The 27,820-nt window shown below is 41.7% G+C and overlaps 1 protein-coding gene across 2 annotated transcripts in view; it reads right to left on the bottom strand.

Moving 5' to 3' along the window:
- The window catches only part of dock5 (dedicator of cytokinesis 5), a 41,158-nt gene that overhangs the window by 12,603 nt on the left and 735 nt on the right, over window positions 1-27,820 (bottom strand). For both annotated transcript variants that reach the window (XM_083912367.1, XM_083912368.1), the window contains exons 2-27: window positions 16,954-17,037; window positions 16,682-16,722; window positions 16,542-16,597; window positions 16,171-16,267; window positions 15,881-16,029; window positions 15,650-15,785; window positions 14,956-15,113; window positions 13,649-13,730; window positions 12,907-13,036; window positions 11,387-11,459; window positions 9,275-9,417; window positions 8,986-9,111; window positions 8,725-8,849; window positions 7,681-7,779; window positions 7,390-7,462; window positions 7,148-7,251; window positions 6,739-6,919; window positions 6,394-6,491; window positions 6,200-6,289; window positions 4,754-4,854; window positions 4,471-4,605; window positions 4,272-4,383; window positions 3,693-3,763; window positions 3,349-3,455; window positions 3,038-3,174; window positions 181-276 (exon numbers count right to left, since the gene is read on the bottom strand). In XM_083912367.1, coding sequence (XP_083768493.1) covers window positions 181-276; window positions 3,038-3,174; window positions 3,349-3,455; window positions 3,693-3,763; window positions 4,272-4,383; window positions 4,471-4,605; window positions 4,754-4,854; window positions 6,200-6,289; window positions 6,394-6,491; window positions 6,739-6,919; window positions 7,148-7,251; window positions 7,390-7,462; window positions 7,681-7,779; window positions 8,725-8,849; window positions 8,986-9,111; window positions 9,275-9,417; window positions 11,387-11,459; window positions 12,907-13,036; window positions 13,649-13,730; window positions 14,956-15,113; window positions 15,650-15,785; window positions 15,881-16,029; window positions 16,171-16,267; window positions 16,542-16,597; window positions 16,682-16,722; window positions 16,954-17,037 — 2,804 coding nt within the window. The remainder of the gene's footprint in view (window positions 1-180; window positions 277-3,037; window positions 3,175-3,348; window positions 3,456-3,692; window positions 3,764-4,271; window positions 4,384-4,470; window positions 4,606-4,753; window positions 4,855-6,199; window positions 6,290-6,393; window positions 6,492-6,738; window positions 6,920-7,147; window positions 7,252-7,389; window positions 7,463-7,680; window positions 7,780-8,724; window positions 8,850-8,985; window positions 9,112-9,274; window positions 9,418-11,386; window positions 11,460-12,906; window positions 13,037-13,648; window positions 13,731-14,955; window positions 15,114-15,649; window positions 15,786-15,880; window positions 16,030-16,170; window positions 16,268-16,541; window positions 16,598-16,681; window positions 16,723-16,953; window positions 17,038-27,820) is intronic.

The following is a 27,820-nucleotide window of genomic DNA, read 5'->3' as shown; positions in this document are numbered from 1 at the left end:
GTCCAAAAAAAAAAAAAAAACAGTATCATTCCTTGCATTTGTGTTGTTGTTGTGCTCTGTTACAGCTCTCAAAAGACTAAACTAAACATTTTAGTGTTGTCAGTATACTTAATATTGAAATGAATGCAGAGGACACAGTTGTCAAGGACATCTTTCAGCTGGAACACCAGTGTGTCTTACAATGAGAGGAGAGGATCTCTCCATGCTGATGACAGTGCGATTAACCCTGCGAAGAAGCCGCTCCATTATCAGCTGAACGTGCCCTCTGGTTGGACCCTGCACAAACACAACAGCCCCGGGTGCCATTACCAGCTGGAACACAGTGACACAAACATGCTACAAAGTGCTGTCGGTGTCAAAGGGTCGGTTCACTCAAATTACCGAAAAAAAGGGGGGAAAAATAACAACCTACATTCTCCCTTGTTTGAAAAGGATTTATTTTCTCAAATTGTGAAATTCTTTGTCTTTGAGATTTCTCGCTCCACTGCAGTACGATGGATGTGGATGACATTTCTATTGTGGTGCTCACAGTATTGAAAAATAAATAAATCATTAAAAAGAAATCAGCAGCATGTCTTACCAATAGAATACTGTTCTGGTTACTATGGATAATTAACTGTGTCTGCACTCAACCTTCAGAGCATTGACATATAGAAGCAAACAACTATCTGCTATGTAAAGATATAGAGGAATAATTGCATCCTGAGCAGAGAATGAAGTCTCTGTGTGCTGTAGTATGAGTTTGGCTGTTGGCTGTTTTGACAGCCAGTCCTGCCGCATGTGCATGTGGATGTGAATTAACCTTGGTATCTAACATATTAGGAAATGGCATGTAAGAGCCATGCTGTGGCAATCCCTCCAAGTCAAAGTTTTTTCAGTATTTCGTGTACGGCTCCTTTAACTACAGTACACTGGAGATCAAAATTAGAAAACTAATTATAAATACTTGATTTTTCTGAAATATTGTTATTTTTTTAGTGTTCAGAATTTGATAGAATATCATCTGTGGCTATACCACAGCTGTACGACCTTTATTTTGAGACAGTAACCATTGTGTCAGAAGAGAAGATTTAAACAATGTTTTCTTAGGGCTGTAGGATTCAAAAATGAACAGGAAGTGTAGAGCAAGCCAAAGCCAGAGGATCTGCAATTGTCAATTCTGGTGTAAAATCACGCCGCGGTGTGGCCATGCCAGGGCAAGTTTCCAGGTGAACATGGCCCCACCGGTCACCCGTTGGCTTGAAAGTGAGTTGAAAGACTCTGAGCAGGGAGACGAGTGCTCCAGCTAATTTCCTTTTAGCACTGAAGGAAAGAAATGACTAGAAAAAAAATTAAAAATGGACAATAACAGACAGTGCAAACGAGGACATACTCTGCTCACTATCTGCAGAGGAATAATAAACCAGTAGCTATAAAACTGTGTAAACTGCATTGATAAGGCAAAGCGTTATCAGGGAAACGTCACCTTTATTCACATGGTCATGGAGATAAAAAATAACACTGAATGATGTTACATATCAGCTGAAATGCTAAGTCTTTATGTGTCACATAAAGTCATACATGATTTAAAAGTATCAGAAATAAGTATGGAAAGTAGTCAGGCTGCCAGTAACTCCACAGCAGTGTGTATGTTCACAGCAGGTCATCAGCCCGTCGGACTGCAGGGCTTTCCGTCCAGTTGGACACTTTTCGGACTATTGGTGTTTCGGACTAATGCCATCAGAGAGAACTGCTGGACCAGGAGACCACCCGCTGGTGTTGGTATGGTTTTTCCCCCGTTATTCTATCTCACATTTCTCTCTCGCTCTGTCACTTTTCTTTTGGGCACATTAATCTGTCAACTAATTGTGGGCAGTTCACCACTTCTCTCTAACCTGTCACGCATACCCTCAGTGTACTCAGCCGATCACGCTGTAGCTGTCAGAAGTTGAAATATGGTCTCTCTCTGCTGTCAGCTGTCATTTCAGGTTGTCATGTCGGCAAACACCCAGCTCCACCCCATTCACCTCCAAGTCCCTGCAGCATCTCCATCATCAGGACTTCTGTTCCAGTCTCAGTCATCTCCTCCTCACCACCACCAGTGTCCTCCTGCCCTACCCCTGGCTTCACTACCCCCTTTACACTATGTCTCGATGGAGTCTAAACTCAAAAGACTCTCTTTCTATCTACCTTTGTCACACATTCTTAATAAATGATTATTTTAGCATCTAAATCAGAATCATTAAGTATTCCTGATTGAACTGTATTCCAGTGTGGCTGATTTACAGGAGTCTGTTTGTGTGTTGGATGAATGGGTGATGTCATTTACACAGGGGCTGCATGGTATGGGCAGGTTTTAGTAAAAGAAAAAAACACTGCGAGGCAGTCGGGTCGATAATAGCAAGGCACGTTTTTTGTTCTCCCGGGTGCCGGGCAGGACCATCAACGCCAGCTGACTCAAAGGTACCCCTAGCTTGCAGTGGCGTGGTAGAGGAAAGACGCTATTATGGAAAGAGATGTGCCATTTTCCATCAAAAACACCATTCCCCTTCCTTATATTGTGACGGTAGCAGAAATCACAGAGACAAACATCTCAAAACCTAGACAACAAAAACCCAAACTATCTGCATGCCTAGATGTCCAAACTATCCATCCATTATAAATATAAAATATAAAAAGCTTATCTGGCAGCCGGCTAAACAGGGCAGCCCAGACATGCCTCTCCTTAGCTTTTTTTCTCCAGCTACTCCAGGGGGACAACTAGGTTTTACCAGACCAGATGGGATAGGCCATCATGCTCTGGGTCTGCCCTGGGGCTTCTTTTCATTTGGATGTGCCCGGAAAAAGAGAGGCCCAAATCACCTCAATTTGCTCCTTTACATGCAAAACAGCAGCAGCAGTTTTACTCTGAGGTCCCCGAGGATGTCTGAGCTCTTTACCCTATCTGTAAGGTCGAGCCCAGCCACCCTTATGTTTGTCTTTGTTGTGTAATTTGCTTGCACCGACCCTTTTGACTTTGAATATGTGTGTGTTTAAAGGTGAAGTCTGAACTCCTCACCACGTCCTTGCGGTCCAGGTTGTCCAACACTGTGCTGAGCAATTGGGCGCAGGCCTCGTGGTCTGGTTTACTGGAGTGGTCATCCAGCTGCCCACTCAGCTGGTCGGTAACAAGTGGCAGGAGCACATCTCGGCAATCTGTAGCAAACGCAACAGAGAGAGACTGTGCTCATTGGATCACACAGCACATTTCCTTTTATTGGAGCTGACCTGTTATATATGCATGTAGGTGTGATGCAGAGCAATGGTTTTTCTTCCCTTCATCCTGTGTGAAATGTCATTATGTGGTTTTTGAGCCTCGAGGACTCCTACCTGGCTGTCTGAAAAGGTCACTCTCCACCATTTTACACATGCAGCCCAGCTTCTGACGCACGAGCTGAGAGTCGGGTATGCTCTCAATGAACTTTGTGAGAAGAACACTGAGAAGAAAATGAAAGAAAGGAGCAAAAGGAGCAGCTGTGACAATCTGAATGCAATTCACATTTCACATCTAGTAATTATTGTCACGGAGGACTAATGAGCGGCAGACATGACAGGTTGATTTTACAGCCACAAGGATTGAGAATCACGCCTCCTTTCCTCAGAAGTAAATATGATAATTTGCACTGAGTCAGGCAATTATCATTTCCTGCTGTGCAAATACTCTGGAGAGTTACCTGAGTTCCACGGGATCAAACACAGTCTGGATGTCATTAATGATGCTGGGGAGGTATTTCAATATTGCTCCCTGAAAAAGCAAAGAATCAGGTCTCATCAGGCTGAAGCACAGAGGTGTTTTTTTTTATTATCTAGTAAAACAAGCTTTCTACCAGAACTTTCCCTCACCTTACTGCCTCACCCTGCCAACAGGGAGCCCACACATTATTTTACAATTAATTTTAAGACCTTTCTATAACTTGTTCATAACACATCTTCACAGCTGGGCTACTGCAGTCATTTACATGCAAGACTCAAAATAAACACAACAACTGAGGGGCTGCATTTTACTTTTCAGTTATACAATTCATTTCAATGTTATTCAATTCAATTTTATTTAAAGTGCCAAATCATAACAAAAGTTATCTCAGGACACTTTACAGAGTAGGTATAGACCATACTCTATGACTTATTTATGATTTACATAGACCAAACAATTCCTCCATAGAGTACGGTGGCAACGAAAACCTTCCCACAACTCAACACAACACAACACATAAACAGCTACTGGGCACATAAACCATTCTTCTTTAACTAACCTTTATCTTCACACCCTCGTCCAGCGGTCTGTCCATGAGAGTGTTGAAAGACAAGAAAAGGGTGCGAATGGAGTTGAAAAAGGCGTCCCCATCCTCACTGTTTCCGTAGAATCTGAGAATCAAGGCCAGGCATCAACAGAAGTCCTGCTTATACATATAAGAGTGAAAAATGACTCTTGTGTGGAAGCGCCTCTGATACCTGAGATAGAGGACCCGGGACTGTACGATAAACCTGAAGAGGTACTTGAGAGCTTTGAGTGCGGCGTAGAGCCTCTCGGTCAGGGCGGGCTCCTCGGCGTGGCCTACATAGTAGTTAAGCACCCTGGTTAGCTTCCTGCAAAAGTGAAAGTAAATGAGTCAGCCATCAAAGTTTGCTGGTAATCTGGTTGTGGGTGGTGAGCGAAAAGCAAAAGATCCACTAAAAATAAACAAGTGAAGGGGCGTAAGTGATCAAAGGTGGGAAATACAGAACAGGGACTCACATATAAGCCAAAGTGGCACTGAAGTGCTTGTTGATGTAGGTTTCCAGGACTGGGTTGAAGTGCTGGAATTTGATGTCGCCAATAAGTGTGATTATAAATACCTGTTTATAAACAAGAGTGAAACACAGAGTCAGGTCCAAGTTGAAAAACACTTTGAAAAAAAAATACTTGTGCCCCCTTAAAGTTATAATCCGTAACGCTTCGATGAAATTTAACCCCATTTTTGATGGTCTGCGTTTTCTCAGCAACAGCCATTCAATGTATTAACATTCCATTATTACCTCTCGATATAATCATTGTCATCGTTAAGTGGTGGAGTCCGCCACCCTTGTGCTGGACTTAAATGACCTTCACATGTCTGAATACAAGCTGTGTGCATTTCTCTGTGGATTGAGCATTTTGATGCTTTCACAGCATTTATATAGCACTTATATATCAATCACTTCCTCTCCAACCTCCTCCACCGCCACACCCCTCACCGTCGCCTCAGGTCCACTGATGCAAACCTCCTCCAACCCATCAGGACTAAGCTCCGGACTTGGGGCGACAGAGCCTTTGCTGCAGCTGCCCCCTTCCTCTGGAAAGCCCTTCCCAGCCACACTCGCAGTGCCAACACTCTTCCGTCCTTCAAGACAGCCCTCAAAATGCACCTTTTCACTCTTACTGTTAACCTTTAAACTTTTTTTCCTTTTCTTGTTCTGTTCGGTTGTTTTGTTATATTGAGTTGCTATTGTGCGTTTTTGAGCATCTGCAAAAGCGGTATATAAATACCGTGTATTATTGTTATTATTATTATTATATTATAATCTTGTTAATTGATAAATTACTATCTATCAAAGAGTGAGTTAAAACAATGGTGAACCATATGACCCACTAATGAAAGAGCTTCTACCTGCCTTTTTGGCAAGTATTCCAATCTGAGTGTCTGTGGCGACATTCCTTCCCTAGATGCGAATGCACGGCCATGTAAGTGACGCTGCTGACAGCGGTTGGTCTGCTGGCCTGTCACTAACGGTTATGCTGGATTCACTTGTAATCAGAAATCGGGAACTTACAACCCCTGAGTCAGTAGTCAGGGCAGAAGTGTAATAGGAACATGTGTGTATGGATTTAAGAGGGTAACATGTAGGGGACGAACTGGAAGTAGAGAGGTGAATGTGTGTCAAAGTTTACAAAAGAGCAAAAATAAAAGTCAACACACGCGGCGATCGTGAACGTGACAAGATGGACGGCTCTGAAAGAACAGGCTCGTCTGCAGTTACATCTTATCGCCAAAGAGGCCGCTGGAAACAAGGTAACTCAATTCTTAAGGATTATGACTTTAAGGGCCGGTTTATGCTAGAAAAAAACATTTTTTACACCATGTTGTCTGACCTGTCACTGCCACTCCTGCACTGTATGGTAAAAATGATCACACACTGACACTATAGCTTGACAAACACTAACCAAGGCATTGAACACCAGGGTATCATAAGTCTCCTTTTCTGAGGTCTCCATCATGATGTTGAACAGGGCGTCAAGAGTGTCCTGGAGAAACTGTGCATGAAACAGAAAGCTGTTTAAAAAAATGCCATTAAAAAAGGACATTATACAACATCTATGAAATATGGTAGCATAGTACAGCGTGCATCAGAACTCACTTTGACAATCTCCCCTCCCTCGACCTCCATCAACCTCTGCAGAATCTGGTCCAGATCCTCGGGGTTTGACCTCCAGTTCAACAGGCCGAGTAAATCCACTGGAAAAACATTAACACATCAGAATACATTCAGTAGAGGCAACACCTCCTCTTTTCCAACGACAGGAAGGATAACTGTATTAAAAGCGTGAAATTTCAATAGAAACCTTATTAGATTTAAATCAATCAACAACTCAGCAATATATTAGTAGCACAGATCAGCGTAATTCATTTCAAGGCAATCAGGGGTAAGAAAATTATACCTGTTTCATTGATTATGGAAAACACAAATGATGCCCCACAGTACCGTTCTGAGTGAGTTTAGTGGAGCAGGTGAGCGTGGCGAGCTGGAAGCTGTCTTTAGTCACAGGAATCACCCCTGAATGGTGGAACTGTTTCCCTGTTTGCTTCTCCTTTTCCTCCACTTCAGCCCAAACCGCTGGCAAGGTGAGATAAACCTTTGCATCCTCCGCCTTTTTCACATCAACCTAAGAAATTCATAAAAATGGGCCATGAATCATGAAGCATATTGATCGACAGAGCTCTAATCTCATATTTATTGATTGAGAAGAGATTCATGCATAATCCATCTACCCACTGTCAGCTATTCAAGACACAGATTTGGGGTAATTAGATCAAAACAATCCCCTGCTTATTTATAAAGATGAAGTGCAGTGAATTCAATTTCGTACAAAACCACAATCCCACAACAGTACCTTATAGACGATAAGTTCATGCCTGCCATCCTTTAGCGTGGTCCCATCTCCTCTCATGAGCCGCACGAAGGCCATACCAAAGGGCTTTTCTGATTTGTCCCTAGCTAGAGGATACACAGGAGCATAAGATGGGAACACACCAGCCAACACCTGTGTATACACTTGGATATATGTAAACCCCTACCTGTATTCAACAGTTAGGCGGGATTACATGTCTGTCATAAAAATTAACAGTCACTCACAGTCCTGGGAGGATCGGTGTCGAAACATCACCCTCAGGTGAGAACGGCCGACGTCTTCAATGGGAATTGTCACCTTGCAGGAAGGAGAGAAAAGTCGGTTGCATTAACATGAATACAGGATTATGGAAGACACATGGCAGAAATAGTATCTGGTGGGAGATTTGTATGAGCTGCACACCTTATGTCAATATCTTCCCTAGGAGATTAGTTCATTGAAGAACTAATTAAAGAACATGAGACATAATGTTCGGAGCACTGAGCTACACACGTATGTCCTAGACATGAGCTTACCTTCACCGTTTCATTCCAGCAAGGCTGCTTCACCTGGTAGTAAATGACAGACTTGTACTCTGTGATGCCATCATAGCCAGCCCCAGGAAATATCACTTTCTATAGAAATTGAAGAGAGGTTATTAGTTTTCATGACAGGAAGAATATACATTCGCTTTGGTGCTTTTGCAACTTTGAGAAAGAGGGAACCATAATTACGGCAATACAAGAGGATGCTACCATTGTGAGTCACGTAAACCTGTCAAGAATAATCAGGAATACAGAAACAAGACTACGGCTGGATGTGAAACCACCTACTACACAGCCTACTACTTGGTAGTACACAGTATGAAACTGTTACACTTGTGTCTTTTTCAGTATGCTAGGCCAGCTCCGCGGGTTATCGGTTATGTAAAGCAAATATAAACAAGTTGTTGTGACCGCACTGTGGGACACAGTAGGCGAGTTGGACTGGTCTGATTCGATTAAATTCAGGGGCCTGAGAACGACATGAGACATTAAAATCTGGCCATTTAACACAAGCGGTTACATAACATCTATATAAACTCACGAAAAGCAACTGCATTATGATTTAGCAAATGTACTACTGGGCTCTTCCAGACATATAGATGAAAAACAAAATATTTTTTTTCAATATATGCAATTCATATAAATTTCAAAATAAAGGCGCATGATAGAGATGACAATATGCACTGATATTTTCACTTTGCTTGATGGTATGGGACTGTTGATGATTAATCTACATATCGATTCCAGATCGATGAATTGTTACACCCCTACTACATATTGGCCAGATCAGTACATACTGCTGGTATTGTAGGTGGTTTTGAATACAGCAAGAGTCAACAGTCATAATGAGCTAAATGCTGATGTTAGTACATTAATATGCTTAAAATGGTATTGCTAATATGCTTTTGTTAACCATGTTTCATCTTAGTGCAGCTGTGTTTAAAAAAAAAGGACATTCGCAGTAGAATTACAAGATACACAGCTATTCACAGCTTAATTAGAAAATCATATATTGCATCCACTGGCTCATTTTACCTCCATGGAATTGCCTTCATCATCATGCACACTCAGTATGACCTCTACATTTTTCGGGGTCTTCTTTTTACCACGGTCAAACTCTCCCTGCAGCAAGGTTACGTAAATATCATTCCTCACGATTCCTGGAGAAAGGACAACAGATGATCAGCTGGATGTGCTGAGAATTTATGAAGCCTTCTCATGGCTTTGTAAGCAATTAAAATGAAAACGGCCACGGTGTACGTGGAGCAATGCCCAGCAACAAAGACTCTAATCCACCTGGGAGGATGATTTCCGGAAAGCCCATTTTCCTGACGATGGCTGTGCTGCGGTCGACAAAGTGAGGGTAGTCCTTCCTGACTTGAGTGAGGTCCCCCGGGAGGAGCTTCAGGGTCACGAACAGCCCTGCCAGCAAACATGTAAAGAAATTCAATGAGTTAGACACCGAAAGGGCCCACCCTGTAGACCCCTCACACATCATTTATTTCCTTCAAAAACAGAAAGGTCAATTTAGAGCGCCCCTCTGAGATCACAGGGGAGCACGCTTTCTGTGAGCACTTCTTTTTACCCTGGCCTTTGTGATTGACCTCCCGCGTTGCAATGACTTTGTTGAAGACAGCCGTGAGTGGCTCATTCTCTCCAATGACTCGAGACGGGATGAGCGGAGACATGATGAGTTGCCTCTGACGGATGTAAGTTTCCATAGCTATCCTGGGAGTCAAGACAAGTGGGAGAAAAATCAGCTGCCAGTGTCTCTGACAGGTGACAAACAAATGGACAGAGGAGCTGAAAAGGCAACGTGAGACTCCGGATCTCTTGACAAAACGCACCGTTATTCCTTCCCACGTCCCACCGCTCAAGTGCCTGTCTACCATAGAGCAGTTAAATTGATTAAGGAGTCATAGTATCACAGTTTTTCTCAGTTGCTCAATCGTCAAATGAAAATCCCGATCCTCAAAACACAACGCATTTCACAATCCACAGTTCAATTAGAGTCAAGTAGGCAACATCTCTGTTTTTTTTGTGCATTTTCAAATTTCAGCGTACAGATGCAACTCAAACAAATGTATGCTACCTGAGGTGACACTTTTTTTGCAAGTCACTCAAACAGAAGGGAATTGGTCTCAGTATACTGTAGTGGTTTGGTCAGAGGTAGAGGCAGTCTGCAGGTTGCCTGTATGGTAGCAGAGACCCCAAGTATTTGACTATTTGGTCCAAGAAGCCTGATTAGACGTCGAATCTCACAGATCGACAATCTCTCATGTTGTTGGTGGAAAATGTGGTCATAAAACTAAGGATCATTCCATTCGGGTAATAACTGGGTGCTGAATATCTGTTTGTACATAGAATTGCTTAGTTTCTCCCAAATAAATCATGATATGCAGCCTCCTTTTGGAATAAATGTATTAATCAGAGCACCCGCATAAGAACGTAGCACTAACTAATCTTGATGACTGTCCCTTCTCTCCCCTGTCGTTTCCTTTGAGTCTGAGGGTTGCAGGGAATTGTGGGGAAATGGAATTAAAGCCTAAAGTTCTGTTAAAACCATGAAAATCAAGAAACTGTGACGTGTTTGTATCCGTCTATCGATCTGCTCTGCTCTGTTTCAATATGGACAGCGCCGCACCTACACACAACACACAGCCCTGTCTTTTAGTCTGAAACAGCTAAGCTGCGGTTTTGGACGCCACTATTTGGATCACTGTTAAGCCCAAATGGAAAATAAAATATAGTAACAAAATGACAGTGAACTTCACTGACACATTTCCTTGAATAATTGACATTGTCTGGGTTAAGCAAGTTAAGTGTTGTACTGCGTTGCACGGATTAATGTGCTAATTGCATTTAATGGTTTTGAGGGAAAGCAACAGTGTTGTAGAAAATGTGCTTAGGCAACTCAGAAAAACTGTGAAGAAAATATTGGTTGTTATTTACTTATTTATTTATCTTAGAAATACACAATTTCTCCATTGTACACTGGAAAATTCATTTAGCATAACCTTTTTGTTATTAATTTGAAGTCATCCGGTTCATGATTACCAGTGACAAATGTGTCACTCAGTGTAAATGAAATATAAATTGATTTGTCAAAGCTGGAAGGCTGAACAGGTTATGTAGTACAACATGTTGTTCATAAAGGGAACACAATTAGAGATTAGCATTTGTTGAAGAGTAGAGAACTGCATGTCCAGGGAACGTTTATTCACTTTTTCTTAGGAACCACTGAATACGTGCAGACGAAAACTACGCTTTAGTGTGGATTATTATGTAGCCCAACAGATACAAAATGCAGAAGGACTCTACATTTGAGGTTAGAAAAAATGTCCACAATTAATATTTAAAAGAATCATCCAAACATCTGATCACCCCTGATAAATATTAGATCCTCAGAATCGTGTTTTTTCCTCTGTAGCTCCTCAGGACGACCCGGCAAGAAGAGACAGATAGATGTTAAACAATTTGTCAAGAAGCAGTCCAGATATTTTTTGGTCTAGAAACCTTGTGAAAATATTATTATTGCGAGTGTTTTGTGTATATTTGTCCTTGAAATACAACTCAGAATAAGTTAAACGATGGAACTCAATAAGCAAACAGAACTGGAGTCCTAGTCCAACTATTTTCCCTTGTTATTGTGGGATGTCAGGACTGAAGGTTGAACTTTTCACAGCGTAAGACTCACTGCTGAAAGGGGATGAAGTGCTGCTTATCCTCATCGTCTGCTTTGCCATGGGCGACATCTGAAATGTCCATCACTGCAAAGACAAAGAGAGCATCACAGCACGGCGGTACACTCACAGGAAAGTAAAAGAGAAGATCATATATCAGACGCCAGGGCTGCTCCAACATGGCAAAAAATCCTAAATCATGATTATTTAACACGATTACTCATTGACTTTAACATAAAAAAAACATGATGTTGTTTTTCTAATAAGATGTATTAAACTTTAAAAATAATTCAACTGGAAAAAAAAAAAAAGAAAAAAGAAAAAGAAAACATAATGAAAAATATTGTGATTGTATGCACATTTACATAAATAATATATAATAACATATATTACAAAATAATCAAAAATATAATAACAATAATTAATTAGATCAAAATAAACAAGAGCAACTATGCTGTAACTCCTAAACATAAAACAGCTCAGTCCATAGGTGACTTGGCTGGGAACCATAGGGTCCCTGTGTGGACCATGCATGGAGCGTGGACTGGTGGCTGGAGAGGTGCCAGTTCATCTCCTGGGCACTGCCGGGGGGCTGTTGAGCAAGGCACCGAGCCCCCAACTGCTCGGGGCGCTGGTCACTGGCAGCCCCCTCACTCTAACATCTCTCCTTAATTGCATGTATAGGTCCTGTCTGTGCATGTGTGTGTATTTCGGGCATGTGTGGGTGTAACATGATTAATAATAAGAGTGAAAAAATTCTATTTCCCCGTTGCGGGATAAATAAAGTAATTCTTCTTCTTCTTATATTTCTGTCACCTAGATTTAGCATGTTCCAGTTTAAGACACAAGATAAAAAAACAATAAACATTTTATTTGATTATCTGTGATTCATAATCATCATAAGCCAAAATTTAACTGAAAATAAAAGTTGATTAATCGTCCAGCCCTACTAGATGCAACGCAGATTTTAATTCATTTTAAATAAAACAAGAGAAACATGGGAATGTATTGGTCTGAATAGTTTTAGTGAACTTACTCACTCTAACTTTTCTGGAACAGAAGCAGAGCCGGCTGCTGGATCTCACTCACCTGTTGCCTGGCACAGCCGACAGCTGGCACAGTAAAATAGATCGAGGGTTCTTGATCTCCAGCTTGCAAATGCCTTTTCCTAAAGTGATTTCTTTTTTCCTCCCTGGCTAAGAATGATGTGACTTCTGAGTGAAACGTTTTTTCTGACTCCGGTTTCAGTCCATTTGCTGGAACACCAGAGGAAACTATTCCTCATCAAACCCGCTAATCATCTGGCCAAAAACAAAAAGACGAGTGCTAAACCAATTTCCACCCACTCCTTTTGCCAAGGCAGAGCGGATGCATTTTCTAGGTCAGGAAGCAGGTGTTCCCATTTCGTTCAGCACATGGATCCTTCATTTTTACACCTCGACAGAAGCGTTCATGCAAACTATAGCTCCAGCAAGGAGTGGCACTTTTTTTATTGCCTGAACGAATATTAGGACATTGGGGAAAAGCAGCTCACCAGCCACACCAAATGGTCTCCTCAGTCCTCCGGTGTGTTTCTTGCCCTCTTTGAGCTCCATGCTGCCGACTCTGATGATCTGACACACCAGGAAGACTCGCTGCCTCATCAAGTCACTGCTGCTCAGGTCCTGGACGCCAAGGACAACCATAAAAAATGATTTATAATGGCATATTGAGTGATAATGTGCATGTGCGTTACATACAAAGAGCAGTGGACTGTACGCATCACTGGCCTGTTATTACGTGCATTCATGTGGCCGGACCTGCACACCAGATGGTAAATATTACAGTGAAAGCATGCAGTAAAACCCTCAAATATATCACTTTCCAGCATCTTTATGTTTTTTTATTATTCAGGAGGTTTTTCAGGTCAAAGGAGTCTTGACTTGTATGCAGGGAAGTAAACATGAGAAAGTCTCAGCACTTTGCCTTGATGAATGTGGTTTTATCACATCCTGAACCTCTATTTCCTGGTGGCACACACGCTGGTTTACATAACGACTTGTTTGCAGGGCACTGCTGACTGTGTCATTAACATAAACAGCAGCACTGAAATGGAGGCAAATGTATTCAAATTTTTCAAAGACGTGCCATGAATGTGAGCCATTCAGTAAAACTTTCAGCAAATTAAGAGCGATCCAGGAGCAAATTGTTCTCTTTGTCACAGATTTCAGGCAGCGTTTCGATTGTTTAAATCCGAAGCGGAGGGAATACAGTCAGAGGGTTGGGATTTCAGTTACCGTGAATAGAGCTGGCAGGTTGTTGAGTTTTTCGATTTCTTTAGGCATCCCCATACTGTCCCAGCGCACCAGGAAGTTCTCGCTGTATGAATTTAAATAAGAATCACAGTTAGATATCAAATTATCTAAAGGCGTCAGGAGGAATAGAAAAATAGAAAATAACTGATACCATTTTAAGCATTTTATCTGCCCTACCAGATAAAATCCACAGTGTCAGGAAAATTCTAAGATGATTGCATATTTTGAACAGCAATAAGCTATCGATCCCTATAGACGTTTCTCATAGCAGACAGTTTGACTCGCCAAACTCAGGTAATGACAGAAAGGCTCGTCTCACATGCACAACTAAAAGGAACACAGTTAGTTACACCTGCAATGTTCCCGCTATGAAGCGTTAACATGTCTGCTGTGATTAAGGTCCACTGTCTCAGAGGGGTCAAAGGTCACGGTCAGCTGGAGGGAGTTGAGTGTTTTTAGATTTCAGGTTTCACACCTTTAAAAATTATAAAAGGTGGGGCGGCCGGTGGCACAGTGATCAGAGCATTCGACCCAAGTAAAGAGGTGGAAGGTCCTTGAGGCAGCGGCCACGGGTTCAACTCCCACCTGGGGCCCTTTGCTGCATGCCACCCCCCCCCCCCCCCTCTCTCTCTCACCCAATTACTGTCTGTCCTTTATAATAAAGGCTTGAAAAACTGCTAAAAAATAATCTTTAATAAAAAATCATTAAAAGTAACTTTCTTTGTGGTCACTTTGATTTTTTTCTTTTGTTTTAAAGGTTCTTTTCATCAATTCCACACTTTTTTTGCCAATAAAGATGTTAGTTTTCTACACCGGCAAGCAGAAGAAGCAGCAGCTTAATAACACCTGAAACTATGAGCCGTCGAGCCTGCAGCATTCATTTAAAGCATTGCTGAAGCCGCTACATCAGAGCTGTGCAGAGTTATGTGACAACAAAGCACAACCTCGAGCAATTATTATTATTCTCCACTGCCACGGTATAACTAATTATGTCTCTTCGATCTTCACAAAGTAACATTTGCCATGATAAAATACTAGTGTGGTTATTTTTCAAAATAAAAGGAGATTTTATTGGTGGATTATCTGTTATTTGTCCGACTTGGGAGCTACATCAATATCAATTAGTGTCACTAAAATACTTTTTTTATGTGGAGACGTAGGTTTTCTTTGTATCACGCTGGAACAAACACTGCTCTTCTGTGTCACGTAACAATTCAACAAAGCCAAATTGACGAATAACCGCGGCTTGATACTTAATTGTGGAATTAAGAGAAAAGTGAGGAGCAAACCTGATGAATTCAGACTGGTCGGGGTCATACAGAGACATGAGCAGCTCGGCGTCTTCTCCAATGTTGCATACAAAGTTCTTCAGGTTCATGAGTAGACTGTACGTGTGCACCGTACTGAACAGAGTCTGACGCCTCCTTTCCAGGTTCTGTAGCCGCGTCTGCAGTAAAAGCGAGGCCCCAGGAAGTGCATGGACAGAGATATTATTTCAAGGGGAGCTACGCCCATTTTCAAACTCCATACATGTTATTCCTATGGTCTATGAAAGTCCAAAAAATAGGAGTTGACATGAACAACTTGGCTCAAACTCAAATGTGTGATGTTATCAAGTATAAAGTGTGGAGCTGCTCCACGGAAAATGAATTGCAAACTGACAATGAGAGCACCCGGGGAATGTGTACGAGGACATTTTCTCCACAACTGTTTCCACAACTGACAACACTACAATAGAATAAAGCTATTTGGGTATAAAAAGAAAACAAAAGAAATCAGTCTCACAAACAGTGACTATGAAGCAGCTTTAGTGCAGAGTGACTTCATAAGTTTGAGAAGTACTTCTCTGGTTTCTGTCTTTGAGAGAGAACATCACAAATATGGACTGAACTTTCCTGGGAACTCTTCATTTAGGTGATTTCCTTTAAAATGGACAGCCACTGTGGGAAAATGACTGATATGATGAATGAATCAAAATCATGCCTTCTCTTCTTGTATCCTGTCATCGACGCTGCGGGAAGCTGTCTCGTGTGCCCGGAACAGACTGACCGTACTGGTCCAGTCAGGATCCAGTGTGTTTCCGGCTTCATCTCGCACCACCAGGTCCAAGCCCAGAATCCTGACCAGCACAGAGGATCAAAAGATTTACCTTTACAATGGTAGTTATGTCAAAAGGCAATTCCCTGCAGTACATTAAGACTGAAAGATTCATACCGGTTTCCATAATCAATCTTTGCTGTGACTTTCTTTCTGAGCTCCACAAGGTCATCCTTAGGCAGTGTTCCCGACACTATCTGAGATCGATATTCGATGAGGCTGTAGGCCATCTGCTGAACACCCCTGAACAGGCTTGTCTTGTTCGCCTGTCAGATAAAATGTACCAACTTATAATACAACAATGCATCCTTAAGAGATATGAAACAAAACAAAAACAAGTCAAAATGGTGTGAATCATGGTGCACATGGCCGTGTGTACTGGAAACAGAGAGGCAATCTACACGTACCACGTAGAGCTTGTGCCATATCTGTGCCCATTCCCTCAGAGTAGCCCCGAGCTCCTGCACCAGGGGTAAATCTGCTGGAATAATTATTTCCTGCTGGCTACCAGCCACAAGGAGAGAATAATAAGATATTGGAAAAGTGGCTCATCACTCATAGATCATGTCAAATAATTTGGACAGACTCAAGTGCATTTCTATACATGATAAATAGCTGGATGGTTTCCCTACACAGCCAAGAAAAGCATTACTGAATCTTCACTTATGGTAATTACAAGTGCACTGCTATGTTATTGGCAAATGACAAGGCGGGGCGGCAAACCAAAAGCAAAGTGGATTATCATCACAATGACATGTTTACTGAGATGTGATCTCACCCCGTTCCCTCAACTGTAGCTTCCTTTAAGTGGATGTAGGAAGCTGGGAAAATGCCCTGAGGAAAACAATGAGGGGAAAATCAGTATATATAGATCACAGCACTGGTTATAGGATAATGGAGTGCTAATGATGTCCTTACCTTCTGTGATTTCCTGCGGAGCGTGTAGCCCCTATACCAGCCTGAGGGAATATTAATTAACAGAGAAACATGTTACAGGGAGGGAGAAGCAGTTGATGAGACAGGAGTGTCCAGCCTGTCAGCAGGACAATGTGGCACGCTCATTTGCATTATTAGGCACAGCATATCGAGCAGCAGCTAGCTCAAAATTTCCTTTTTTTCCTGTGCCAGCTTGCTTTAGAGAAGGAAGAGAGGGATGTGTCAGAGCCTGTTGTGCATTCATGCTCGCTCACCTTCCAATTTCTCAAGTATGTGCACCGTGTCCCCCACCTGAAGACACAGCTCCTGTTCACCACTGGGCTCATAGTTGTAGATTGCTGAAGGGCAAAACAGGACTGTGTCATTATGAGAAACACATAAAACATTCAAAACTCTTTACAAAGAAACGATTTCGTCTGTCGAGTTTGACTGACGAGTTTTGTTCCCACTCCGTCCGGTGGATTAAGAAAAAACTCCAAATCTATTTTCAATCACTCATTGCACAGAGGAAAAAGCCTTTCTTAAAGTTTTGGATCAGAGGTTTGGAGTTTCTCCCAGGAAAAAGAAACCAATTCTCCCTCCTCGTCGCAGAACTTGGATTCAATCATCCTCATCTTACTGCTCTTTGTAACAGCAGCCTGTATGTGCAGCAGGCCTGCGTGACTCAAACATTTAAAGCATTTGGACGATTCTTAATTGAAACAGATGCCCTGAGGCAGTGATTAAGATTCGAGCGAATGGACTGTGCTGGAGCAGGTAGTGTCAGATTAAAGAAAAGGAAAAGAGCAGTGGAGCTATATTTCTGATATCATCATACCACTGTGGCCTTTGGTCAACAGTTACTCTGCAGGTTGTGCTTCTGCCAACTGACTCACCTGTAAGCCCTGCCCTTCCCTTCACTCAGTTTATAACAGCTTTCCTGGAGGCGACTCCTGTCTTCCCCTTTTTAACTCTTAAACCAGGACACGTATGGGAGGGATCACACAAGAATATGTCTGTGCGCGCCCACAGACAAACGCACGTACACACACACACACACACACACACACACACACACACACACACACACACACACACACACACACACACACACACACACACACACACACACACACACACACACACACACACACACACACACACACACACACACACACACACACACACACACACACACACACACACACACACACACACACACACACACACGCACAATCAGACAGAAGTCGCAAAAGAGAAACCTTGGCAAACAATACTGTAGCAAAGGTCTTTGTCATGACTTGAGGGAGCTGCAATAGCGCACAGTCACTCATAGTCAGATAGAGGAACTATGAGCTGAGCTCTGCCCTGACTTGCATGGAGATAATGCTTGTTGCTGGAGGCTAGATTTCACAGCACGCTTCAACTGGCTCGGCTTATCGCACCTCAGTCTGAATACCAAAACTTAACAAAACACTGAATGTGGCTGCCCTTCTCTCTCTCTCTCTCTCTCTCTCTCTCTCTCCGTGACACCCTCCTCATAGATTTTTCTAGCTTTCCATAACGTACATTTGTCCAGACAGACATCTCCCCATGGTGTCAGTTTTTGGGCAAAGACTTTGTGTAAATGTTTGGTTAGGCGATAGACTGTATCGACAAAGTGTCCACACTTCCTCCCACTGAAACCAAAATAACCCGGATATTGCCCCTGCCAGTGCCATCTTGCTCATTTGCAGCCAGAGTCTGCGCAGTAGGGTTCGGACATTATCGAAGTCCCGTTCAATCCTGAGACAGCTGTCAATCGTGACATTTCATCTCGTTTTTATAGCATCAAATAACTAATTCATCCTCCTAAATTTCTCACTCATTATCAATTAATTATCAATAAGATTTGGGGGGTACCAAATTATGGAATGACTTTTTCTATTTGGCTAATAAATATATCTCGATAGAGCGTTACAAAAGATGCATAAAAAAGCATTTAATTACTGCTTTATGAATGATTTACTTCATGTATTGTTGTCTTTGTTTGTGTTACTCAGAGGTAAATAACCTGTTCAGGGGTCAATACACCAAAAATAATAACCCTTACATAAACACACACGCATTCATACACTACTTTACATATTATACAATCACAGGTTTGTTTTCTTTTAATGGAAATATTTTTGTTCTTTCTTATTGTTGCTACCAAACTTATTTTAGTTTACCATCACTTCTATTATTTTCTGCGTTTCGTGTTTGAAACCTCAATAACTTTGTAAATTGTTTTTTGGTGGAGGATTCAAAAAAGCCCCCGGCTGAGTCTATTATTTATCCTTTTTTTGTCATTTTTATGAATGTTTTAAAATTGTGCAGACAATAAAATAAAACAATAAAAGAATAATAAAAGTTATAACTTATCAGAAAAATAAACACTAAACAACAACAACAACAACTACCTGAAATGATTGAAATCATCTCTGGGAAAAATGTACAGTATTTGACGTTTACTTTGACTTTTTAGTTTGGTCCATGTCCCTCTGCGAACATAGTGGGAGCAGGGATTATGACCTAAATGTCGTCCATCTTTAAATGAAATACAGTCTATGGGTAAGACCCATGGTGGCAATGTTTTCAGGATACCATCTGTCCTGCATAAGTTGAGAAATGTGAATGACACCTGACAGTGTGATCTCTCATGCGGATCAAAATAGAAGACAAAAAAATGATGGGGCCAGAAACACGGCAATGACAGTGACGCTTTACTTTTCTTTTTTCTTTCTTTTTTCTCCCCTTAAATCAAAGTTCAAATTTTCTCACATCACAGTATCGGTGTCTCTTCTGAACAAACGTTATGGACAGAAATATAGGCCTTAAGGGCTAACACAGTGACATACTGCGTTGTTTTATTTAAAAAAAGAAGTTACTGACAAACTGTGAGTTCTCTTTATAAGGGGTATTTGTTATCACCAGGAAATTATTTGTGCCGCTAGAACAATAGCGAACAAAACGTGCACTGAAGAAATGACATCTGCCTCTGGTCATGCCGAGGGCGACAATGGCCGATTCACCAACTTGACACAGTGGCTGGGCCTGGCAACATGCCAATGGCAGGCAACCAGCTGAGCGTGTTGTGATGCCACACTGTCTGAACTGAAGGCAACAGTCGCAGCCTTGGCAGTGCAGTGCTCATCTGTACAACTCACTCTTTTCCCCTTAAACGTGAAATGCCTGAAGCCGCTGCAGTAAATTCCAATAAAGCCTCAATCTGCACTGGAGATCGAAATAAGAGAACAACTTGATTTATTCTTAAATATTGTTATTTTTTATCGTTCAGGATTTGATAAATGTTCTACTGTGGCTTTACCACTGCTGCACTAGCATGTTTTTTTAAATAATCAAACAAAAACCTTTATTTTGTGAAAAAAAACAGTGAGCAGAATTATAGAACATTAGCCATTGTGTACGAAGAGAAGATTTAAACAATGTTTTCTTAGGGTTATGGATTCAAAAATGAATAGGTAGTGTAGAGGCCCTAAAAAGGTTCAAATAATGTTCTCCAAATAACAGAAACGGTCCAAAGTTAAATAAAAGATTAATTTTCGGTTTCAAGCACAATTAAATAAAGAAAGAATTGTTGTTTGCTTAATTAAGTTTTAGTTGTTTTTTTTTGTAGGACTGAATCATCTTCTCAAACCAAAAACAAAAGGATCTCTGATAACTTTCAGTTTTGTTTTTCCTGAACAATTTAACAAACAATCTTTGAACAAGTGAATCTCCAACGCTTTCTGAGAATTGTAAACACGCAACAAATGAGATAAATAACTTATGGCTATTTAGTTTGTTTACTAAGGGCGCACTCACACTGTCCGTCCATACCGTGCCCCGGGCTTTAGGGTACTTGTCCCCCCTCCCTCTCCCCCCGCTGGCCAGGCCTGTTTGTGCTCACACTACCTGGGCCTCGTGCGAATGCTTCTTCCTGCCTATACGTCGTCATCATGCCGTGACACGCATTGATTGAAGTCATCGCGATGCGTCGCTTTGTTTACAAATCTTTCCATAGACCTCAGAGTTTTTGTGCGTCTTGTCGACTGTTTTTGAATATTTTCATCTGACCAAATCTGCAGTAAACACTCCACCTCCACATCACACCAATGTGAACCTTTTGCCGCCATTGTTTTAAATGTCCGTGCATGGTCCGTACTTCTTTTTATCTATGTCCGAACAGGACATTAGACCCGGAAATAGAATAAACCAGGAAGCAACGGCACTGATAACAATGTGAAAAAACAATAGAGCTTTACCTTTAAACCACGGGAGGACTTCACAACTGCAAGTAACATCACTACCAAGAAGATCCGTTTCAGTCCTAATTTTGTACAAAAGTCGGCCGTTTGTGATTTTGAAAAAGGTGAACCGGAAAAAGCCATGTTCAGTCCAGCTATATGTTGGGGGAGAGCCACCTACTGCATCAGAGGTCAAGTTACTCCATCATTTTTCTATTCAACCCCGACTCATGTATACAAGGGGAACTTTAATTATCCGATTATTCCCTTAGCTGGGGAAAGACCATTTTCGGGTTACTGATGTGCATGTAAACGCACTTACTGTGTGCTGAGACAGATCCTTGCACTGTTCAGCACTGAACTTGTGAGCAATTCGAGCTGCAGTGTTTAATCGATTCCCCATTGAGAGTCTTTGCATGATCCTGTCAGCACTGTCAGAAGTGCCTTGGTTATTTAAAAAAACACGCTAGGACAGCAGTGGTATATTCACAGCGGATAATCTATCAAATTCTGAACACTAACAAATAACAGTATTTCAGTATAAATCAAGTATTATACTCTGTTCTGTAATTTTGATCTCCAGTGTATGTGGTTTCAATTTAATGTGCATACGAAGTTGAGTCAAAGAGTGCCTGATTCACTCTAAATGATTTATGATAGAAGTGGATTAGCCAACTATTAAAGAACATCTCGGCTGAACAGTCTGAGCAGCTGCTGGCAGCTCCTCATAGTTGACAAGATTCAATGAGAATCCATTGTTCTCATCAGTGACTGGATGAGCGAGAAAAACATAAACAGCTATTCCAAGCGGTGGCCATGATAACACACACAACAACAACAACAACAACAAAAAGGCTGCAAGATACGGGAGTCTAGCAACCAATCCTTGAACACAAAGATAGGCAGGCAAGTCCACTGTATTCATACTGATGCGCAGCAGGAAAAACCTTCAATCAAATGCATGGAAGTAATTAAAAGCATAAAGCCAGAAATGGGGCAGACATAAACCATGCTAGATATAAAAAGGAGTAGTATTTTAATTCAAAATCAATGAAAGAGGTATTCAAAATCATATTTGAATAGCTACCACATAGGATGTGGCATATATGTATTTTAAAACTTGTGTTCAAGGCAAGTTTGTATTTCCAAATGCTACCAAAGTATAGAGAGACACAGAATAGCTACGAAAAATTAGTAATGACGAGTCTATTAAAGTTTGTTTTTGAGCCAGTTCTCCTCAGGCGGAACATTTCAAAACATAAGTGCCTCAGTCAAAAAGCCGTTCGCCTCACATCTACAGTCTAGACGGTCAGAAACAATCTGTACTGCTTAAAATCGTGCTCCAGCTAAAAAACAGGCCTCATAGGTTATCCATAAATCAAAAAGCTAATTCTACAGTTCAAAGCTAATAGCGCAAAAAAAGGAATTAGACCAGTATGGTCTCATCTTTTAATTCCGGTTAAAAACCCTGCTACAAAGAAAATTACAATTGCCTTATCTGAAGGTAATGTCTTTCTCCAGGTTCCTAAATAGCTACTCAGAAATTATTTCAGATTATGAAAATCATGACTAACCATCCAAACATCTGGGCAGTCCATCAAAACTGAGAACAAGGTCAGCAGCAGCAGCAATCACACATACCACTTCAAGACGAACAAACTGGGATGTTTTGATTGAAATCTACGGAGGCTGCACATCTCAACATCTTAAGATTTGTTTTGCTATTAAGACTTCAACGCAGCACTAACGCCTGCAGAGTGAACACCTTTAAGCCCTGCATCTTTTAAGGAACCTTTATGACTTCAGTGGCAGAAGACTTCTTCTATTCTAATCATTATGAGTACATTACTATACAGTATACGAAAATACAAACTGTAAACTCCAGGGGTTATTATATATTAAAGCTCCCCTCTATTGTTGCACGGTGCAGTTTTTGTTGTTACTGAATGTTTGAGAGCTGAATGTAATACAAAACAGTAAAGCACCTATGAAAGTAAAGATACATACAAACAGATCACAGACACACTAAGTTATGGGAAACTGGAAAAAACAGCACGGCTGTGGAATAGTCTGGCTTGCAGGATGTGCATAGCGGCTATAAAGCCTTCAGCTATCTCTGTTATCTGTTTTGCAAGGGCACTGTTTGTGCACCAGGGGCTTAGCACCATCCCAAGACGATTGTGATTGGTCTAAATAAATATGAAGCACAGAGCTTATACATAACATGGAATGGGGAAAACACACAAAACTAATGCCAATCAGTCAAATACCCAGGAGACGGATGGATGGCAAGCCACAGTGCAAGTCCCCGTGCATACTAGGTCTGCTGTGCAACTTTGGGAGGTATGGAAAAGGAGCCTGCAGCTTATCAAAAACCCTCTCATTCCCCTTTAAGACTGAGCTCAAACACTCCATCTGCAAAACTTTAAAGATGTCTCTATACTACTGGCTAACAGTAGGGGGGCTGGGTTTAAAAATTGCATCTTCTTACTATTGAGAGAAGCTTGTTGAAAAGTTTTTTGCCGGACACTTGTCAAAGATAGTCCTGCCCCTTGAAAACTGTGCAGAGTTTGACACTAGAAGGCTGTTTTCATTCACCATAGATGAGTTACATGATTCACATACAGTGCGTTCACATGCACATCAGTAACCCGAAAATGGCCTTACCCTGGTTAAGGTAATGATCGGAGTATTGAAGTTCCACTCGGATACATGAGCAGGGGTTGAATGGGACAATGAGTAACTCAACCTCTGTACAGTGGGTGGCGCTGCACCAACATATGCTGGACTGAATATGGCTTTTTCCCCGGTTTAAACCCGATAATAACCCGAGAACGCTGTTTACATGCATGAATAATTGGGGAACTGAAGGAGTAAGCACCGGGGTATGGTGCTTACATGGTGTTTAAGGTCGCACTCACACTGTCCATCCGTATCGTGCCAAACAGGTTTCACGGGTAAAGCCTAGTTCACTTGACCAGTGTGAGTGCAAACGTACCGTGCCTAGCTGCGGCCCGCTTGCCGACCATGGACCGTTTGGGAGAGGTGGGCTTTTGTAAAGCACGTTTGCACATGAACGAGCACGAGCGTGTGCACGTGTACGAGCACGAGGCCTACAGCGGCTCTGACGTCATTTTATGTGCGCCTGTTTTGACATAGAAAAGGGGAGGGGGGGACAAGTACCTTAACGCACGGGGCACGGTATGGACGGATAGTGTGAGTGCGCCCCAAGAATCCGGGGTATGCCCTGAACCCGATTATAATCTGGTTTTGAAACTGAATGTAAACGTGAGTACATAGGAGCATGATTTAGGTCATCACAAGTAGTTTGGAAGCCAATTATGGCCCAATATTCAACTTACACAAGTGTGATGTTGACACATGTTGCCTCCAGCCCACAAACACTGAGAGTGTGCTGCAGTGAAGTAGGAGACACCTTGCATCCAGCAGTTTAACTTTTAAAATGACACATATTTTCATATTCATAATATGGGAGAAAAGGAGGATGTTTTAAGCATTTTTTACTAATTTTTGGTAAAAGAAATCAAACCCTATCTGACACAAATGATGAAACCCAGCATTTTAATATACATTCAAACATTTCCGGAGAGCACTAAACCAATTTAGCACAGTTCTCCTAGAACATTGTCGGACTCACAATGTGCAATTCTAAAAAACTAAAGGTCTTTTCTATTCTACGTATTCTTCTTCCTTTCTAAACCCCGGTGCCTAAATTACCCAGAATGCATTTCAACTGTTGCCTGTTCAGTCTGAGACTTCAGGGCGTTATTCTAGTAGCAGATCAAGTCGCTATGCTCAAGCAGAGCTTAGGCTTCAAAGAAAAGAGGGTATAGAGGTACGCCCCCTGATTTGTGTTCATTTTTCATTTTGTAGTCTTCAGCACAGTCTTCAGTGACACCAGGTGAGGCAATGTGCACCTATGCAGTGTACTACAACTGTGTTCCGCAACACCTTTAATAGACGTGTAAAATTAGTGGAGTTCCCCTATGACTTCCCTGATAAGTGTTTTTCAGCAAAGGCATAAGTTATGTTGTTCAAGCAGGCACCCATTAAAATGGCCAGCTCCATCTGGATGTTGTTAAAAAAAAATCATGTAAGCATAAATTTACATGACTGCTCATTAAGGACACCTTGCCCTGAAGCTAATAAAGCCCTGGGATGTCATTTTTGGAGGCAATGTAAAAAAAAAAAAAAAAAAAAAATTAAAGGTGCAGGAAATTAAACTGATATGTTCTTCACCTGCTGATTTCAATGCTTCATTTACATTTACTGTAAATCTCTAGGGCGGTACTTCTCTTCAGGATGTAAAAATTAGGAAGCTACTCTATTATGATGGTGTCACAAATTCACCATTAAATATTGTGATATCTTAAGCCCCATATTATCCACATTTCCCTGTTAGCTAGCATTAAATAATTGATATTATCAGAAATCTTGCGACTCCCCTTTCATCTCAAAATGTAGTTGCCTGTATTTGGGCACAGCCTGGGTTGACTAATCGGATTAAAAATGTAAGACCTTGTACAGGGTCCGATGGCATTTTAAGGATTAAGTTCAATGTTAGTGACTCCTGTCCCGTTTCTGAGGCGAACGGCAGGAGAATGGCACAGTGTACACAATCAACACCATACTAGGGTCTGAGAAGGATTAATACAAAAAAAAATCCTCAACTTCAGACGCTAAAACAAGGTCATATATAACCAAGTGAGTACAGATTGTGCAGCACAGCACTTCATACCTACAGGTGAATGTGTGGCTTAAAAACATTTCATGTCACAAAAGCAACAGAGAACTACGGAGCGCCCCTGGTGTCATTGGATCACAAAAAAAGAATGCGTGGCTACGCATTACTATCTCATGGCCACGCGTTATTATCTTGAGACCACAAGATAGAAATGCGTGGCGTCCAAATAGTTAATGCGTGGCCACAAGTTAATTATTGCAGTCATTGCCACGCAGAAACTGTTGATTGTTAACATGGAAAAGTCTGGATTCATTTCATTTAATTTGAATATAGGAATGAATTACAATGACATACTTAAGACACTTGCGGTTAGGCATTGAGTGATTCTGAACACTTCATTCTGCTGCTCAAAATGAATGGACTTAAATGTAAGGAATATACAGATGTCGGGAAGTCATAGATTTCATCATTCAGCAGCTGGAAGGACCTGGGAGACAATGGTGATTTTAGCCACCCCAGTGGCCACCCCCCAGATCTGATGTTAGTTACGTTCATCAATACACGGCCGGGACAAACGCTGCTCAATCAATGATGACAGCTAATCTGCTGATACAGGACCAGGTTGTAAGTTTTAAACTACTACAGTAATGCTAGGACAGTGGCCGTAAGAACTCATCTCTGGTCAGCAAATGTCTCGAAAACGGCATACATGCCCACGTCACCGCCGGTGCCAGCATCCTCGAACCTGTCGATGACATCCTCAGGCAGACTTTAATTACCTTTATTAGTGAATAATAAAGAGCATCACTGACAGCTCCATGTGGACAACCACCGCTACTGAAGGTAAATTATTTTGCCACGCATTATTATCTCATCGCCACGCATTTAAGATTGAATATGGAGAATGAGCAGAACACCGCCATCTAGTGTCAAGATCGTGGTCGCAAAAACAAAAAATAATTCCATCACTCAGGTTGCCAGGTTGGTCAGACCCGGGCCCAGTGCCCTACAGGAGACCGGAGTCTGTTTGAACCTGTCACCTCCGGTAAATCGCACAATAAAATCAAGTATTGCAGAGGAGTTTGACTGGTAGTTACTGTTAGCCGTTACAGCTAAGTAAACATGAACGTTAACTTACTGATCAAGGAGAAACGTAGCCATTTCAGCGTGCGCATAAATGCCGTTGAACTCCTTTCTCTGAGACTATCGAGTGAATGCTTGGCCTATATAGACTCTAGTTTTTGCCCCTCTCCGGTCACTAAACTGCTGGGACAAATAAGCAGCTGCAGGATTGGCAAACTCACATTTCACCCAGTGCCAGCCTACAGTATCTGCGCCGAACATCAGACAACCCTGGCAATGCCAGCCGCTATTGGCTGGTACAATGTAAACAGAACGTGACAGAAAGGCATTGTAAAACTTGCAAAAAAATGTTTAAATATGAATTCAGACTATATTTTTTTCTATGGAAAACCAATACGTTCATTCTGTACCCCTCAAAATGCACTGAGGGTGTTTTTTTTATTTTATTTTTTAAATATGGCTTTTAATGAAGATGCTACATATTCAACCTTTAACTATCTCGTGTCCACGCTCTATTATCTCGTGGCCCCATGAGACAGTAATGCATGACCACACATTCTTTTATTTTTATCCAATGTCTCCAGGGGGGCTCCGCAGAGAAGACAGCACCTTCTTTAAATATAAAGAAGTGAGTGAATCCAGGTTAGAGCAAGTTATTTTCAGTCCTGGGCTCTGATTCACACGTACTCCTGAAATACTAAACGCCAGGTGTATTTACTGTCCACACATGCAGAGTTTTCCTCTTGTATAACATGTCCGCTGTGCACCAGGTAACATTGCTTGTAAAAAGTGTCCATAGCCTTGAGCACAGATTTGGCAGCGTGAGTCAGTACAGTCACAAATGGCCAGCCAACCTGTGCTGACAATCGGATAACTTAAGTGAAGTGAGGGAAAGGAATTTGTCATGATGCCTGCTAGTTGTGCTGATTTGCCTTGAGGGCGTGGAGGACTACCTGATAGCATGAACATGCATGCACAGTAAAGCCCACAAACACACACACTACCATGACAGGGCCACACCTTATTGCAAGACATTGCAGTGCACACAAATGGTCACAATATATAGTTGTAAAGGAACACAAAAAG

This window comes from Echiichthys vipera (assembly GCF_963691815.1).
Source record: "Echiichthys vipera genome assembly, chromosome: 4".
NCBI classification, from domain to species: Eukaryota; Metazoa; Chordata; class Actinopteri; order Perciformes; family Trachinidae; genus Echiichthys; species Echiichthys vipera.
This window is presented reverse-complemented; position numbering and strand designations above follow the sequence as displayed.